Source organism: Aquarana catesbeiana, linkage group LG09 (genome assembly GCF_042186555.1).
Source record: "Aquarana catesbeiana isolate 2022-GZ linkage group LG09, ASM4218655v1, whole genome shotgun sequence".
NCBI lineage: Eukaryota > Metazoa > Chordata > Amphibia > Anura > Ranidae > Aquarana > Aquarana catesbeiana.
The window spans coordinates 80,592,476-80,609,382 of record NC_133332.1 but is presented as its reverse complement, the minus strand read 5'-3'; the positions used below and the strand labels follow the sequence as shown (position 1 = coordinate 80,609,382).

Genomic DNA, 16,907 nt, shown 5'->3' with positions numbered 1-16,907 from the left:
AGTGCTTTTGCAGTGTCATTTGTCCCTCTCTATGTTGTACATAAAAAATAAAAAATAAAAAATAAAAAATTCGCCCATGGGACTTTAAATGAGGTGTCCATGCTGATCACAGGTGAACAAATATAATAATAGAAAATGTTGTATTAAGATTTATTAAAATATATTATATATATATATTTGTTCACCTGTGATCAGCATGGACACCTCATTTAAAGTCCCATGGGCGAATTTTTTATTTTTTATGTGAAATATAGGGATGGAGGTGTCCCATGTTAAGGAGCATCTTTCAGTCTTTTTCTTTTCTCTATGTTGTACAATACCTGGTTGATTCTGCCTGTTCCTGTGCCCCCCTTTGTAATCTGACCAAGCTTTTCATGGCTGCTGATCCATGATAGTGTGGTCAGTTTATGTCCCTCCGTCATCCTGCTCTCTCCTCAGCGTCTATGCATCTCCCCTCCCTCTCTCCCTGTCATTTTTGTAGTCTGTGTGAAGCCAATCTCCTCCCCGCCCCTCATTTTCTGCCTTGATTGAGTATTCTGCTGCAGCTGCTCCTCCCCTTTGGTAAAGTGGTTGAAAAGTAACATTTGTTATATACATTTATCCTCTCTGTTTAAGGAACCTATTAACTACAGTATATGTTTTTTTTTTAATTATAATGCTAAATACCTTCTTTGCCAAGCTCTGCTGTGTGGTCACATGTCTTCCCTCTGCTAGCTTGCATATGTCAGAAGGGAATCTCAGCCCCTCCCTCTGTACTCCTTAGATCGAGATAGAGAGCAGAGGGAGGACATGTGACCACACAACAGAGCTGGGCAAAGAAGGTATTTAGCATTATAGTTAAAACACACACACACACACACACACACACACTGTATTTAATATGTTCCTAAAGAGAGAGGATAAAGGAATCTAACAGATGTGACTTTACAACCACTTTAATGGCTGATAGGAATTAAAATGAGACAGGATGGGGCAAACAAGCTTCAAAACTTCCAGGAAGTGCCAGAACTTTAAATTATAAAAAAACAGCCAAGCATTTTGGTATAGTAGAGGAAACTGAAGGCTAATGCAGATATTGGTCCTTGAAATTTATCCCTGATGACATTTTTTTTTTACATTTGAAAATATGGTGTCTTCTTACCTATTCCATGAATTACTACTAAAGCCACAATTTTACTGCCTCAACATTTACTTCATCATCATTATTAAAGTTCCTTATACCACTGCAGCCCCAACTGCTATTGCAGAAGTGTACAATTGTCACAGCCCAAATTACTCCACCACCGTCCAACTGCTACATTGACTACTAGTGCATTTCACTAGTAGTGCTGTCCACACTACTGTTGTGCGACTGGCTTCTATTTGTGGGCGGGTGCAGTCTATATTCTCCACTGGAGATGGTGCTCTTGGAGAGGAAGTCAAGGGGAACATAAATCCTCTATGATTTCCTGGGTTACAGGGAAGCCTCTGATTGGATGCTGACACCCCATGTGACTCTGACAATCATCTTGGGTCTGGCAGAGCCTACTTAAGGCCCTGGCTCCCAGGCCTGGCATGCTTTTTTGGCGAGTTGGTAGAGTAGGGACAGGTACCCTGTCTGTTAGGAACAGCAACATCGATAGGGAAATATTCCTGATTAGGAGGGAAAGCATTGGACCACAACTCCTTTGGACATCTTCCTATTTAGGGCACTGGATGGCCAGGCCACATTCCGCTCTCTTGACAAGTGCTGTCAACCAAGCCCTGATACCTGACATCTTCAAATCTTTGGTATTTGTGAGTGTACCCGGTAGAGCAGATGTCCCTCCAGGTTGTTGTGAACTGTTGTTGGTTTACTTCAGTACAAGTTTTCTACTTGCCTGTGTGAGTTACTGCTGCCGCATGTGCTGCATCCCACTTACATTTAGGATATTTCCCTTACAGCGCAGTATATGTCCCTTACAGCAGGTGCGGAAGGAGGATTGGGCTCTATCATGGCTCTGCTAGGATAGACCTTAGCCCTTATAGTGAATTCAATGGCTCTGACAGTCCTCTGGCAGAGTGGGAGGAGAGACTGGAGAGTGCAGCTAACCCGTATCAGGTTCCAGCCCGGCTGGTGGCAGAGCTGGATGGTAAGCTTTAGAGGCCAATGCTAGAACACAAGCAAGCTACTCTGGAACAGATCGTATCACACTTAGAGGGTCTGCTTGAAGAGAAGCTACCACTGCTGGAGCTACAGCGTAGGTTCCTCCTCAGAAAATAGCAAGAGGACAAGACCCCCACCCTCTAAGCTGGGGTTATGCAGAACCTCTAAAGGTACCTGAAAAACAGGGATGCGGCTCTGCTGACATCCCTGATTCAGACCACATATTGAGGGACCAGTTTATTATTGATCTGAAGACAGGCCCAGTCCAGAGGGCCCTGCAGGAGAAGGTAAAGGCGAAACTGACCACTTCCTTCCATAATGCAGTGATGGACAGGGTTGTGTGGGAACAAGAAAAGGCAGATGAAACAGTGGTGGTACCCAAGATGTTTGAACCAGCATATCTCAAGAAGGATGTCTTGATACTAGGGATGAGCCGAACAACCCCCAGTTCAGTTTGCAGCAGAACATGCGAACAGGCAAAAAATTGGTTCAAACACGTGAACACCGTTAAAGTCTATGGGACAAGAACGTGAAAAATCAAAAGTGCTAATTTTAAAGGCTTATATGCTAGTTATTGCCATAAAAATTGTTTGGGGACCCGGGTCCTGCCCAAGGGGACATGTATCAATGCAAAAAAAAGTTTTAAAAACGCTGTTTTGTTTGGGAGCAGTGATTTTAATAATGCTTTAAGTGAAACAATAAAAATGAAATATTCCTTTAAATATCGTGCCTGGGGGGTGTCCTTAGTATGCTTGTAAAGTAGCGCATTTTTCCCGTGTTTAGAACAATATCATTGCAAAATGAAATTTCTAAAGGAAAAAATGTCATTTAAATTTACTCGCTGCTGTAATGTATTGTCGGGTCCCAGCAATATAGATGAAAATCATTGAAAAAAACGGCATGGCCCTTTGGGTCTAGTATGGATTTTAAGGGGAACCCGCACCCAAATTTAAAAAAAAATGGCGTGGGGTCCCCCAGATACTATATACTTTGAACAGCAGTATATATACTATACAGCATGCCCTATATACTCTGCAGGAAATTGGGCCTTAGGTGTTGGTGGTGCCAGAACACTGTAAGCCCTCACAGTTACTTTTGGTGGGTGCAGGAACGGGCCCTGCTGTGAAATACTATATCAAAAATTGTATGTACATGCACCTGTTAAACAGATGCTGAAAAATTGGGCCTTTGGTGGTGGTGGTGGTGATACCAGAACACTGTAAGCCCTCACAGTTACTCTTGGTGGGCGCAGGAATTGGCCCTGCTGTGAAATATTATATCAAGAATTGTAATTACATGCCCCTGTTAAACAGGGGCAGAAAAATTGGGCCTTGGGTGGTGGAGCCCTAAACCAACAATATTGTTGGAAGCTAGCATAATTAAGATTGAGGAATAATAGGTTAGTCAGCATAGGCAGTCTTCAAGGGATCCCATATCCAGAGCAAATTCAATCAGTTAAATCAGGAGATCGTGTAAGCGTGGGTACCTGCTCAAGAACTGCTGCACCACCAAATTCAGGACTTGTGCCAAATATGGAACATGGGTCAAGTGTGGAGGGCGGAGAGAAGATTGGTGCCATTGTCGCGAACAACCATTCCTGGCTGAAGCTGGCGTGGTATCAACCACCTCTGAGCCTGCCCCTACAGATCTAAAAGAATCTCTGCCCCAGTGTGGCTCCTGTCCCCTAAGCAGACCAACTCAAGCAGCGCATGGCATCTTTTAGCCTGACTGCTTGTGTAGTCCCTTGAATGCTTACGGAGCACCGCTGGTTCAAAGGACAAATCTGCAGAAGAGGCCATAGAGGAAAAAGAAGTGGAGGGGATGGAGGAGAGAGCTGGCAATTACCACTAGCATTTTGGAGGAGTGGTGGCAGAACAAGCTCCGACAACACTGAACTCTGTCCTGCATCCTTCCCAGCTGCCAGCAGAGTTACCCAGTGCTCCGTGAAGGAAAGGTAACGTCCCTGTCCATGTCTGCTGGACCATGAGTCAGTGGTAATATGCACCTTGCTGCTGACCCCCTGTCCAACGTAGTGCCTACCTAGTGTTACACCCACTAAGTAGGCAAATATGAGTTCAAAATCAAAATATGGATTTCACATTCTCTAGCATTAAAATACTTTTTTTTTTTTAATTCTTCTGATTACTCTATATGCAAATCTTCTGCTTTTAAAAGGAGTGAGGTGAAGAATCAATTAACCACTTGCAGGCCATCCACCGTAGATATATTGCGGCAGGGCGGCCGCTCTGTGCTAGATCACATACCTAGTATGTCCACCAGTACCCACCGATTACACAGGACACAGGCAGAATGACAATCTACCTATGTAAACAAGGCAGATTGTCATTCTGTCTGAAGTGAAGGCATTGATCCTGTGCTTCTACTAAGCAGGAACACGGATCTTTGCCTTCCCCTAGTCAAAGCACCTCCCCTACAATGAGTAAGCACAACCCAGGCAACCCAGTCATACATTTAACCCTTTGATCGCCCCTCCTTCCCAGTTAGTGTCATTAGTACAGTGACAGTGCATATTGTTTTAGCACTGATCACTTTATTAGTGTCACCGGTCTTTAAAAAGTGTCAAAAGTGTCAGTTAGGTGTCCGATTTGTCCACCGCAATATTGCAGTCCCGTTATAAGTCGCTGATCGTTACCATTACTAGTAAAAAAAAATAAACACATAAAAATATCCTATAGTTTGTAGATGCTGTATCTTTGGTGCAAACCAATCAATGTACATTTATTGCATTTTTTTTATCAAAAATATGTAGCAGAATACATATTGGCCTAAATTGATGAAGGAACATTGTTTTTTTGTTCAAAATTGTCGCTCTTTTTTAGTTTACAGCGCAAAAAAAAAAAAAAAAAAAAACTCAGAGCTGATCATTACATACCATTAAAAGAAAGCTCTATTTGTGGGGAAAAAAGCACAAAAATGTTATTTGGGTACAGTGTCGCACAACTGCACAATTGTCAGTTAAAGTAACACAGTGCTGCAAAAAATGGCCTGGTCAGGAAGGGGGTAAAACATTCTGGAGCTTAAGTGGTTAATGCACCTGAGAAAAGTTTGTTTATCATGCATTATTCATTTATATATCATACAAATAGCCCTGAAATACCCCCTTCATTTAAACCAGTGTTTATTAGGGAGAAGTTCAGGCATATTTCTGATCCTAGTTTAAACCCATTAGTGATCCCACCAGGAAGTTGTCATCTGTACTGTGCCAATCATAAACCAGTGAGGCATTCCCTATCCTGCAGCCATACGTAAACAAGAGGCATACATATGTGCTGCTGTGGGGTGGCAAATGCCACTGCCGCTTATGATTGTCCTAGTGACAACTTACTGTTGGAATTGCTCAGGTGGGTTTGAACTAGGGTCCAAACATGCCTGACCTCATCCCTAGTGTTTATAAGAGGCAACTTATTCTTGCACTGTAACACTCTACGGGGCTGAGCTGTTACTAAGAAGTTCTCGAAATGCCTCAGACCTTTTTTATATCATAGGGAGACAATACCAAACTGCCATCAGTTTATATAATGGGTCAGATTGCACCAAAAATTAATTCTATTTATGTTTCAGCTGCAGGAGCCGGTGCTGCTGCTGTAGGAGATGGTGCTGCTGCAGGAGATGGTGGCGGAGGACTTACGTACTACAGCAGACTTTTAATTGCTTTAGGTAGCGCTGGAGGGGCAATCCTAGTTGTACTGAGTATATTTGGGGTAAGTTGCAACCTAATTATAAATTCATTATTTAATTATTATATGTAGAGTGCTATAATCCTATCCCTTCCTTCTCTCTTTCTCTCTCTGTCTCCTTCTCTATGGTTCTGTCTGACATTTTAATGTGAGGCAGATTGAATGAAAATAATGCAACTTTGCTGTAATGTCTCTTCAGAAAACCCATAGTTCTCTGGGAATTCTTTAGTGAATATAAAAGGTTTCTTTGTAAAATAAAAATTATGAATGTATTCTTAACCACTTAAGGACCGAGCCTCTTTCTGAGATTTGTTGTTTAAAAACAGTTTATTTTGCTAGAAAATTACTTAGAACCCCAAAAGTTATACATTTTTTTTTCTAACACCCTAGAGAATAAAATGGTGGTCGTTGTAATACTTTCTGTCACACCGTATTTGCGCAGCGGTCTTACAAGCACACTCTTTTTGGAAAAAATATACTTTTTTGAATTAAAAAAAAAAAAGACAGCAGTAAAGTTAGCCCAATCTTTTTTTTTATATTGTGAAAGATAATGTTAGGCCGAGTAAATTGATACCCAGCATGTCAAAATTGCGCCGCTCGTGGAATGGTGACAAACTTTTACCCTTAAATCTCCATAGGTGACGTTTTCATAAATTCTACAGGTTTTGAGTTACAGAGGAGGTCTAGGGTTAGAATTATTGATCTTGCTCTACCAATCGCGGCGATAACTCACATGTGTGGTTTGAACACCGTTTTCATATGCGGGCGCTACTCACGTATGCGTTCGCTTCTGCACGTGAGCTCGTCGGGACGGGCGCGTTTAAAAATGTATTTATTTTTTTTCTTATTTATGTTACCTTTTTTTTTTTTTACACTGTTTTTTTTTTTTTTTTTTTTTTTAAATTGTCACTTTTTATTCCTATTGCAAGGAATGTAAACATCCATTGTAATAGAAAAAAAGCATGACAGGACCTCTTAAATATGAGATCTGGGGTCAAAAAGACCTCAGATCTCATATTTACACTAAAATGCAATTAAAAAAAAAATTGTCATTTAAAAAAATGATTTAAAAAAAATGGCCCTTTAAGAGCTATGGGCGGAAGTGAAGTTTTGGTATTGCTTCCGCCCTGCAATGTCATGGAAACGGTGGGGGCCATCTTCCCCTCACTCGTCTCCATGCCCAGCCAGGAGAAGGACCGGATCCAGTAAGCGGCGGAGGGCACCGGAGCGTGGTGGGAGGGGTGCCCTCCCCCTCCGCCGATAAAAGTGATCTCGCGGCTAATCCGCCGCAGAGACCACTTTTATCTTGTAGCCGACTGCCCACCGAATACGAGGATACCGGGGTTATGGCAGCTAGCTGCTTCCATAACAACGATATCCGTCCTCAAATTTAGGACATATATCGGCGTGCGCTGGTAGGCAAGTGGTTAAAAAAGAACAGATTCAAAATAAATACATTCGTAAAAGCAGAAAATCATTATAGAATCTCCTAAACATGGGAAATTTGAATCAATTGAAATTTCCATTATTTGTTCTTATTTAAAGACTTTCTACCCATACATACTTTAATGGCTCTAGATCTAGATTTTTTCTTTAAAAAAAGGAACTGAATTCTAGAAACTTTGGCCAAAAAGAAAGGCAAAGAGCAAAGGACCAGGTTCCGGTATTGCCTATGGTCCATCAAGCTGATATTTCCCCTTTACTGACTTACCATGTCTTCTTCTGAAGTGTTGTTTTTGTGGAGGAGGCCATCTTGGTAGAGGCAGGGATTTGCTTCTTTATATGAAAACCTGCAGTAAAGATGTAAGTGAGCAGCACATTAGTGGCATCCCCAGACCTCACTCCAAGTCTCCTGAAATTAGCAGTCAGAGGCAGCAGTGCCTTAGATCTCAAAATGCAGACATACAGCTATTAGGGTTTTGGTGCAGCGCCTCAGCACACCTGCCTACCAGGAAGTGCATTTTTATTTTTCAGGAGACATTTGAGACAAATAGAAAATTTCAGGGCACTGCTAAGGATATCTTTACTTTTTGAGGTAATTCTACTTTAACTATGCTCTATTGCTGTGTATTTATCACATATAACAATTTGAGAATCAGCAGCTTGAGATTTTGTTTTCTTTTTTTTTTTTCAATTTGCTCGATGTATCTATGAAGAATTGTCCAATTTATGTATCAGAACAGTTCCAAATTCTGAAGTGCATGAGTCTCTGGCAATCTAATAGATTTGCTTGGAAATAGTTAATTCAAAGAGATCCCACGCATCCTTTAGTGATTGTATTACTATTAGAACATTAATATTATTGATTGTGTAGACTTTGAGGTGACATGTGCCTAGATGTGATCCTGTTACCTAGATGACACAATGAAAAATTATTGAGACATGACTCAGAATGTGGCACCACATCCAAATGTAGATAAAGAAGAAAAAACAAAGAATGATAATGGACTTTAAATTGGTAGCCACCAGTAGACCAAAATGAAAGAGAGAGCACTCTATTGAATTTTTCATTTTGGTCTACTGGTGGCTACCAATTTAAAGTCCATTATCATTCTTTGTTTTTTCTTCTGTCACCTAGATAATAAAATAAATCCTAGATACTATAGGGATAGTTGTATTTCATTTCAAAGGACTGTTTCTGAAAATGATGTTGTCTAGAGGAAATACATCTTCACTGTATTATTATTTAAAGGTACTTATATAGCACTGTCAATTTACATATACATTAGTCCCTACCCTCAAGGAGCTTGCAATCTAAGGTCCCTAACTCACATTCATATACTAGGGCCAATTTACCTACACATGCAGGCACAGGGAGAACATGCAAACTCCGGGAAGGTAGTGTTGTGGTGTGGTGTGGCTGGGATTTGAACCAGTGACCCTTCTTACCGCTAGGCAAGAGTGTTACCCACTACACCACTGTGCTGCCCTTTTATATGTTAAAAAAATAAATAAAATAAAAATATATTATATATGTTATATAGATATATATATGTTATATAAATAATATAAATGGTAATAGTTGTCCTTAATTTTTTCAGATTCTGGCATTGCTAAACTCTTTAGGATTTCTGAGCTTTGGAGCTGCTGCTGCACCTGTTGCCGTGACTGCTGTCCCTAGTGCCGTGGTAGCCACCACAGGTATTCCAGCTGCTGCTAATGTTTTACCGACCACAAGCTATTCAGTATACAATCCTTACAATGTAACGTACAATATCCCACGTGCTACTTTGGCACCACGGGAACTACCAGTTCATGCAGTAAGACAACCAACAATTCAGCCATCAAGGCAGCCGCTACATGAACCACTACGTCAACCACCGCATCAACCACCGCATCAGCCACCGCGTCAACCACCGCGTCAGCCACCGCGTCAACCACCGCGTCAACCACCGCGTCAACCACCGCGTCAACCACTGCATCAACCACCACCTAACCCTACAGCTCCCAACCCCCCAAACTTTAACAGAATAAGAGGAGACTATGGAGTGTAAGCTTCAGCGTGGGTTTCAAAGGCTTTTTTGCTTATTTTTTTGTTTTAATGATTGAGTAAAAATGAACTATGGCTTACTTTTCCAATCAACAACCAAACCAAGCAATGTTACTCACATCCAGTGCCAGGGAGCCAACCATTTTCTCTTTCACCTGAACTGATTAAATTGCTGGTTAGCCCAAAGGTCATCTTGGTGCTTCCCTTGACAGAATTCTTCTCTGTAACAATATAACCTAATGTATTTTCTTCTAATATGTCAAACAATCAAACAAATCAGCTTGTTAATGGCCTTGCACTATGGAAGAGAGCATCAGACATGCAGTTTTTCTTTTTTTTCCTTTTTTTTTGTGTCTTGTTTTAGTTAAATTGGGCAAGGGCTAAAACCGCTGTCAAGTTTTTATTGCTTTTATTACCCTTTGAATAGACTTACCTTCATTTCCTCTCCCAATGACACATTTTTTACAATGAAAGGAAGCTACAGTCATCTACAGTCAGCTACAGATCAGAATTACTGAGCAAAGCTGGACATCAACATTCAGAGACTGTCCTACCACTGTGCTCCAGTGATATGAGGCTGGTGGGTGATTCATTCTAATGTGACGCACACCACACACCTTGAACTGACCTGTCATTGCTTAAACAGATATAAATACCTCTTTTTTAAGCTAGCTGTGTATTTAATAAAATATCCTTAAAAGTGATTTCAGATAGTACCTTAGCCTCTTGTATTTACCTGTACAGCCCGATAAAGAGTGGGAGAGAAAGAAACAGCACTCTAAGCACATAAAGGTGGCTAATAGGCAAGTAAGACAGCTCACAATTGCATAATGTCCACTCTATTGTTTGATGTCCCTTCTTCTTTAAAATGTTAGTTTCCATTCCTCCTTTAATATGCTCCAAAATGTACTTTGCTATCCAGCAGTACTGGCCTATACTTATGTGACCATCTACACAAAGTATTGTGTAATTATTTTTAAGCTCTGTTTAATTTTTTTTTTAAAACCAAACTGGAACACTTTTATTATTTTTTTTCACTGGCAGTGAAAAATCTATTTATTTATGGTACTGCATAGTAGATCCAAATTGTAGCTTATTATGTTATAGTTAAAAAATTAAAACTAGAGAAAACTATGTTTTAAAAATTGATATTTATAAACTAAAATGAGTGAAATAAAGGTGTAACTTAACTGAAATAAACACAACATTAAATGAATAAATGATTGGCTTTAAAAGATACGTCCATGAGATATCACTGTATTTATGCAAAAAAAAAAAAAAAAACACATTTGTGCGCTACTGAAAACACATCAGCACTGAAGAGGCACTGAAGAGGCAGAATGCTTTTCTTCTACCGCCTATATAGGGAATTCCACAGTCAATGTTGTTGGCAGCACAATCCCGATACCCAAGAAGCTAAAACATAAATTTCTGAGCATATTTTGTTTACATAAAGTAGAATGCTTCAATTCACCTTAAATAGTTTGCTTGAGCCAAACTGGCCCAAACAAATGAGTTTAATTATTAAAAGGTGTGGCCGCAGTGTTTGCTGTAATGAATTGTAGTAGCAGTAGCTACATACAGTAAGCAGTGCTAGTTCCAGAAGCAGCACAGATGAATTCCTAATTGCTGCCAAAATTTAAGATAGTAGGGCTGAGTCCTTTGCCACAATTCAAGAGAAGCCTTGTATTTTTATCAATGAATACAATACTTTCTCTGATTGGCTGAGCTGGACTTCATGACGTCACCTGCCCAACTTTCCACCTTGGCCAATCAGAGGAAGCTTTGTACTTATTGATAAAAATACATGGCTTCCCCTGAATTGTGGAGAAGCATTAAACCCAAGATTCTTTAACCTCTTGCTAACCGCCCCACATACAATTACTGCGGGACGGCGGCTCCTGTGCGCAGAATCACTTACAGGTTCGTCCGAGTCTGTGGCACGCATGCGTGCCCCAAGCGACCTGCTCCTGCTTTGATTGGACACAGCAGGAGCCAATCAGCGACAGAGGCATGACGGCGATCTGCCTATGTAAACAAGGCAGATCGCAGTTCTGTTAGTAGGGAAGACAGAGATCCTGTGTTTATGCCAAGCAGAAAACATGAATCTCTGTCTTCCCACAGTTAAAGCACCTTCCCCACACAATTAGCAAGCACTCCCTGGGAACACATTTAAACATTTGATCGCCCCTGATGTTAACCCCTTCCCTGACAATGTCATTAGTACAGAGACAGTGCATATTTTTTAGCTCTGATCACTGTATTGATGTCACCGGTCCCCAAAAAAGTATCAAAAATGTTACTTAGTGTCCGAAGTCCCTGATCACCGTCATTACTAGTAAAAAAAAATAAGTAAATAAAAATTCCATAAAAACATCCCATAGATGTTATAACTTTTGCTCAAACCAATCAATATACGCGTATTGGGATTTTTTTAACAAAAATATGTAGAAGAATACATATTGATCTAAATTGATGAAGAAATTAGATTTTTTACATTTTTTTATTTGATGTGTTTTTTTTTTTGTTTACAAAAGTTTTTATTAGGAAGATTAATAAAAAAGGTTACATAACATCGTGTACAGTATAAAATAGGGTTACAGAATTTAAGCATTAGAGTAATGTATATATTCTTAAAGATGTTCGATAAGCAGAGATACTGAACAAACATTAGGGGGAGAGAGTTCCAATAAAAATTCGAATGTGGCAGACTATCATAAATGAGTAGAGTATAGTCACCAAGCAGAAAGGAAAGGATTTTGGTGTGTGTGTATTATGGAGTTGGTGAGAGATCAGTATATTATAATGATTAATTGTCAGACCAATACAACCATTTAGCATTAAAAATGTGCATACTATCGTGTAGAGTATGATGAATTCTTTCAGATAGCTTGAGTAATTCCATCCTATTCAAAACCTGTGACCAAGGTAGGTTGCTAGATTTCCAGATGAGAGCGATCATCCATTGAATGGAGCTGAATAAGGAATGAATCAATCTAATACATGGGGATGGTATGTCAGGGATATTCGCATATAATATGCAAATTTGAGGTGAAAGATTAATTTCTTTTTTCGTTATTGAATTTATTTTCAAAGAGGCAGCATTCCATATTTGATCTAGGTGCTTACAACTCCAGAAGATATGGAGATAAGTGCCAGATACAGAGCAACCTCTGAAACATCCTGGAGGAGCTGATGGGTAAAAGGAGTGTATAATAGAAGGGGTCAGGTATAGTCTAGAAAGTAATTTAGTTGGTGTTTCCCTAAACGAGACTGCTAGGTTGCATTTACGACAGTTATCAATCATCTTGTTCCAAGTTTCTATGGGGAAAGTACAACCTAATTCAGATTCCCATTGTAGCATTGGTTTGGATTTTTCAGGCATCATATTATTATTGACATGTCTATAAAGCAGAGAGATCAGACCTTTATCTCTAGCGGTATTTATGCAAATATGTTCACGTAAGGTCGTGGGGGGTTGGTAGTTTAGTGAATAGTGTTCTATATAAAAGTGTTTGATTTGTAGATAATTTGTAAGTTCAGAGGAGGGGAGATTATATTTGGATTGGAGCTCAGAAAAAGTAGAGAACCCCTTGTTTGATATCAACGATTTCAGGGTAATCAAGTTATTGACACGCCAATGAGGGAATGGATTACTGTCGTTGAGATTCTGAGATAGTCTAGGGTCCCCTAAAAAGGATGCTAGAGGGGGGGTATCTGAGGAAAGTTTAATGGATTTGTTAATTTTAGTCCATGTTTGTAGAGTGTGGGCTACTATGATATTTAGTTTAATGATTTTGTGGTAAAGGTTAGTAAAGGTTAGTACCATGGAAGGCCCTGTAGGTGGTAAGGGGAGATTGAGCATGCTTCGAATTTAAGCCATGGAATGTGTAGGGTGGGTGCAAACCAATGAGCCAGCTGTGTAAGTTTGGAGGCTATAAAGTATTGCCATATATTTGGCATTCCAAGTCCGCCTAGCTTTTGAGGTCTAAACATGAGAGTAAAGCTGCATCTTGGTTTTTTATTCGACCAAATACATTTATTAATCTCCCTTTGTAGGGCTTCAATTTTGGTTTTAGGTACATTGATGGGTAGAGCACGGAAGTAATATAGAATCTTGGGGAGGATTGTCATTTTGAAAGCGCAGATCCTACCCAAAAGGGAGATATGATACGTGGACCATGTTTTAAGTAGTGCGCTAATGTGCGAGAGAAGGGGAGAATAATTGGTTTTATATAGTGATTTGTAGTTGGGTGTGATGTGAACACCAAGATATCTGAATGACTTGGTGCACCATATAAATTTGAAGTTTCGTTGTAAGTTTATGTTCAAATCGGGGGAAAGATTAATAGGCAGGGCCGAACATTTATTCAAGTTAATGCCTAAACCTGAAATGGAGCGAAAAGAATTAAGTTCGGAGATGAGATTGGGAATGGATATTAGTGGGTTTGTGATAAATAATAAGGCATCATCTGCGTAAAGACGTAATTTAAATTCATTTGAGTTTTTAAGGTATCCGCAAATGTTAGTGTTGTTTCTTATAGCTTGTGCTAGGGGTTCAATGGCTAATGCGAATAGCAATGGGGAGAGGGGGCAGCCCTGTCTAGTGCCTCTACTTAGAGAGAAGAATTCTGAGTTGTAGCCTGGGATTTTAATTCTGGTTTGGGGGAGGTGATAGAGGGCATTAAAACCATGGATAAATTTGTCAGAAATACCAAATTTGGGGAGTAAATGGTTCAAATATGACCAATTCACGCTGTCAAATGCCTTGTGGATATCTAGGCTGAGTAGGCAGACTGAGCGGGAAGAGAGGTTAGCATCTTGGACAATGTTAGTAACCAATCTAATGTTATCAGTAATCTGTCGGCCCGGGATGAAACCAGTTTGATCTATGTGTATGAGGGATGTGATGACAGATGCTAATCTGTCGGCGAGAAGTCTGCCGAAGATCTTCAAGTCGTTATTGAGGACTGAGATGGGGCGGATATTTTGTGGTAGGGTATGATCTTTAAGAGGTTTGGGGATAAGAGATAAGTTCGCTAACAGCATATCTTCAGGGAATTGTACACCATTAAGGATATGATTAAAAAGTTTGGTTAGTCTGGGTGCTAAGAGAGGTGCAAACTTTTTATAATATGATGAAGTGAAACCGTCTGGGCCAGGGGCAGTCGATGTTTTAAGTGATTTGATAATATTAGTAATTTCCTGATCTGTGCAGGGATCACTGAGGGTGGAGGCTTGGTGAGCATTAAGTGTGGGTAGATTTATATTATTCAGCCAGTTGAGCGAAGTGTGGTGGATTTGAGATTGGGGACCGGAAAGAAGATCTTTATAAAAAGTAGAGAAAATATCTAAAACAGCACGAGGGTGAGTGACCAGGTTACCAGTGTGGTCACGCAGCTTATATATATGAGGGGGTTTGTGTTCCTGATTGAGCTTTTTGGCAAACATGGTGGAAGTAGAGTTGCCATGTAATAAAAATTTGGCTTTTGAGAATCTAAGTGACCTCTCAGTGTTTGATGAAAGGATAGAGTCTAAAGCTTGACGTTTAGATTGGATTTGAGATGTAATCTCAGGAGAGGGAGAATGGCTTAGCTTTATGTATAAGTGGTCTAGATCCCTAGTGAGGGATTTGATTTCTGTTAGTTTAGATTTGTTTTTGGCAGCTGCGATATTGATCAAGTGTCCTCTGAGGACCGCTTTGTGTGCAGACCAGAGTATAGTGGGGGATGTGTCCTCAGTTGAATTATTGGTAAAGTAATCCTCAATATGTGTATGGATGTTTTGAATTATGGATGGGTCAGAGAGGAGCGAGTCGTTCAGGCGCCAGTTAAATGGTGTAGGGGTAAGGCCTATGTGAGAAGTATCAAATGCAACCATGTCATGGTCAGACCATGGGCAAGGGTGGATTCGAGCTCTCGAGGAGTTAGCTAAAAGGATAGGGGTGCTAAAAATATAGTCAAGTCTGGCATAACAGTCATGTGGGTGAGAGTAATGGGTATACGCTTTTATGCCAGTATTGTGAGCTCTCCAAGAGTCAATTAGTTGGAATTTACTTAGTGAGCGATTTATTGTTATTTGATGTGTTTTATAGCAGAAAGTAAACAATATTGTTTTTTTTTTTTTTATTCAAAATTTTCAGTCATTTTTTTGTTTTTTAGAGCAAAAAATAAAAACCTCTGAGGTGAAAAAAGGAAACCAATTTTACAGCGTCACACGACTGTGCAGTTGTCAGTCAAAGTAGCGCAGTGCCGTATAGCAAAAACCGGTCTGGTTATGAAGGGGATGGGGTAAATCTTCCGGAACTGAACAGGTTAATTCCAGCAGCAGACAGGAAGTATTTTTTTTCTTGTATGTGGAGGTCCCATATTAACATCTATATCAGACCCTCATCTAGGATAACGGTCTAGTATAGATGAAGAAAGTCCCTAGCTGTTTTCTACAAGTAGAAGTAAAGCAGCCAAAAGCTGTCACTTGCCAGTAATTTAATGCATTTGTTTCCTTGTAAATTTCAGTTTTGCTGCGGTCGAGTCTGTCTGACAAATGCAAAATGTAAGTTGCCCGGGTGTTAGGCTTTGTTTAAGAAAAAAAGTTCTGTTATCTAGGAAGCAATCAGCACCCAAACCCTATGTACTAAAAATAACATGCATATAGTATATAGACTTTGACAATTGCTTCAGGTTTCTGGCATTTGGGACTCACCACAATATCCATTGTCAGTCAACTGTCTGTGATAATTCTGGTTGTTTCCCTAAACCCCTGGCTAGGAGTTGCAAGGTATGTGATGAGGTCCTTGCAGCAGTGGAGGGATTTGGGTTTCAAGGGTCCAAGCTGGCTGTGAAATCTGGTCAGTATTCAAGAATCAGCTGGGAATGATGCTGTAGGCAGAAAACAGCAATGTCTTTCCAAATAATAAGATAAATTGGTTGTCCCCATTGATAAGTTGCACCTGCATTACAGATATTTTCCAGTAATGAGTGAAGTGGCCCATGCATTACCAGGGTGCATTCAGAGAAATCTTCTAGATGATTTATCATGGATTCTTCTAAATCTAGGTTCCCTTTCTCCAGGCTTTTCGCATAACCTCTTGTGTACCTATGAAAATGACATTGCGCTTCACATGATCCTGTTGTATCAGGTTGTGGAGGGCCTAGAGTCCTATGTACTCTGTCCTGCTCAATCTCCATCATTAGTGACTGGTCTCGGTAGATGTTCAGGATCTTGGTGACCTTGCAACATATATCCCTAGCGGATACTGATTCTGGAATGCCCCTGAAGGGTGTTAGCTTGAATAGTCATCTTGTGATTCCTCACCAGAGTGATTTTCGACATGAGATGATGAATGGTAGTTGCGATCAGGCTGATGATGCCAAGCACAAGTGATGAGATGATGCTACCAAAATCCAGAGCTCCTTGTAGAGCTGTCTGCGCTCCTGCACCCAGCACTTGAAGAAGTCACAGTTTTGTCAGATGGAGTGACCACTGCTGCATTAGTGGCCAGTGACAGTGTTAATTAACTTCTTCATGATACATTAACACTGCCACTGGCCACTAATGCAGCATGAAGGGGTTTATTAACACTATCACTGGGCAC

At 40.3% G+C, this 16,907-nt stretch overlaps 1 protein-coding gene across 1 annotated transcript in view; it reads left to right on the top strand.

Annotated features, from left to right (window-relative positions):
* Positions 1-16,696, top strand: part of LOC141108955 (uncharacterized) — a 108,796-nt gene extending 92,100 nt beyond the window's left edge. The window contains exons 21-23 of the mRNA XM_073600914.1: positions 5,708-5,847; positions 8,865-9,083; positions 16,631-16,696. Of these exons, the coding sequence (XP_073457015.1) occupies positions 5,708-5,847; positions 8,865-9,083; positions 16,631-16,696 (425 nt within the window). The remainder of the gene's footprint in view (positions 1-5,707; positions 5,848-8,864; positions 9,084-16,630) is intronic.
* Positions 16,697-16,907: the final 211 nt, after the last annotated feature.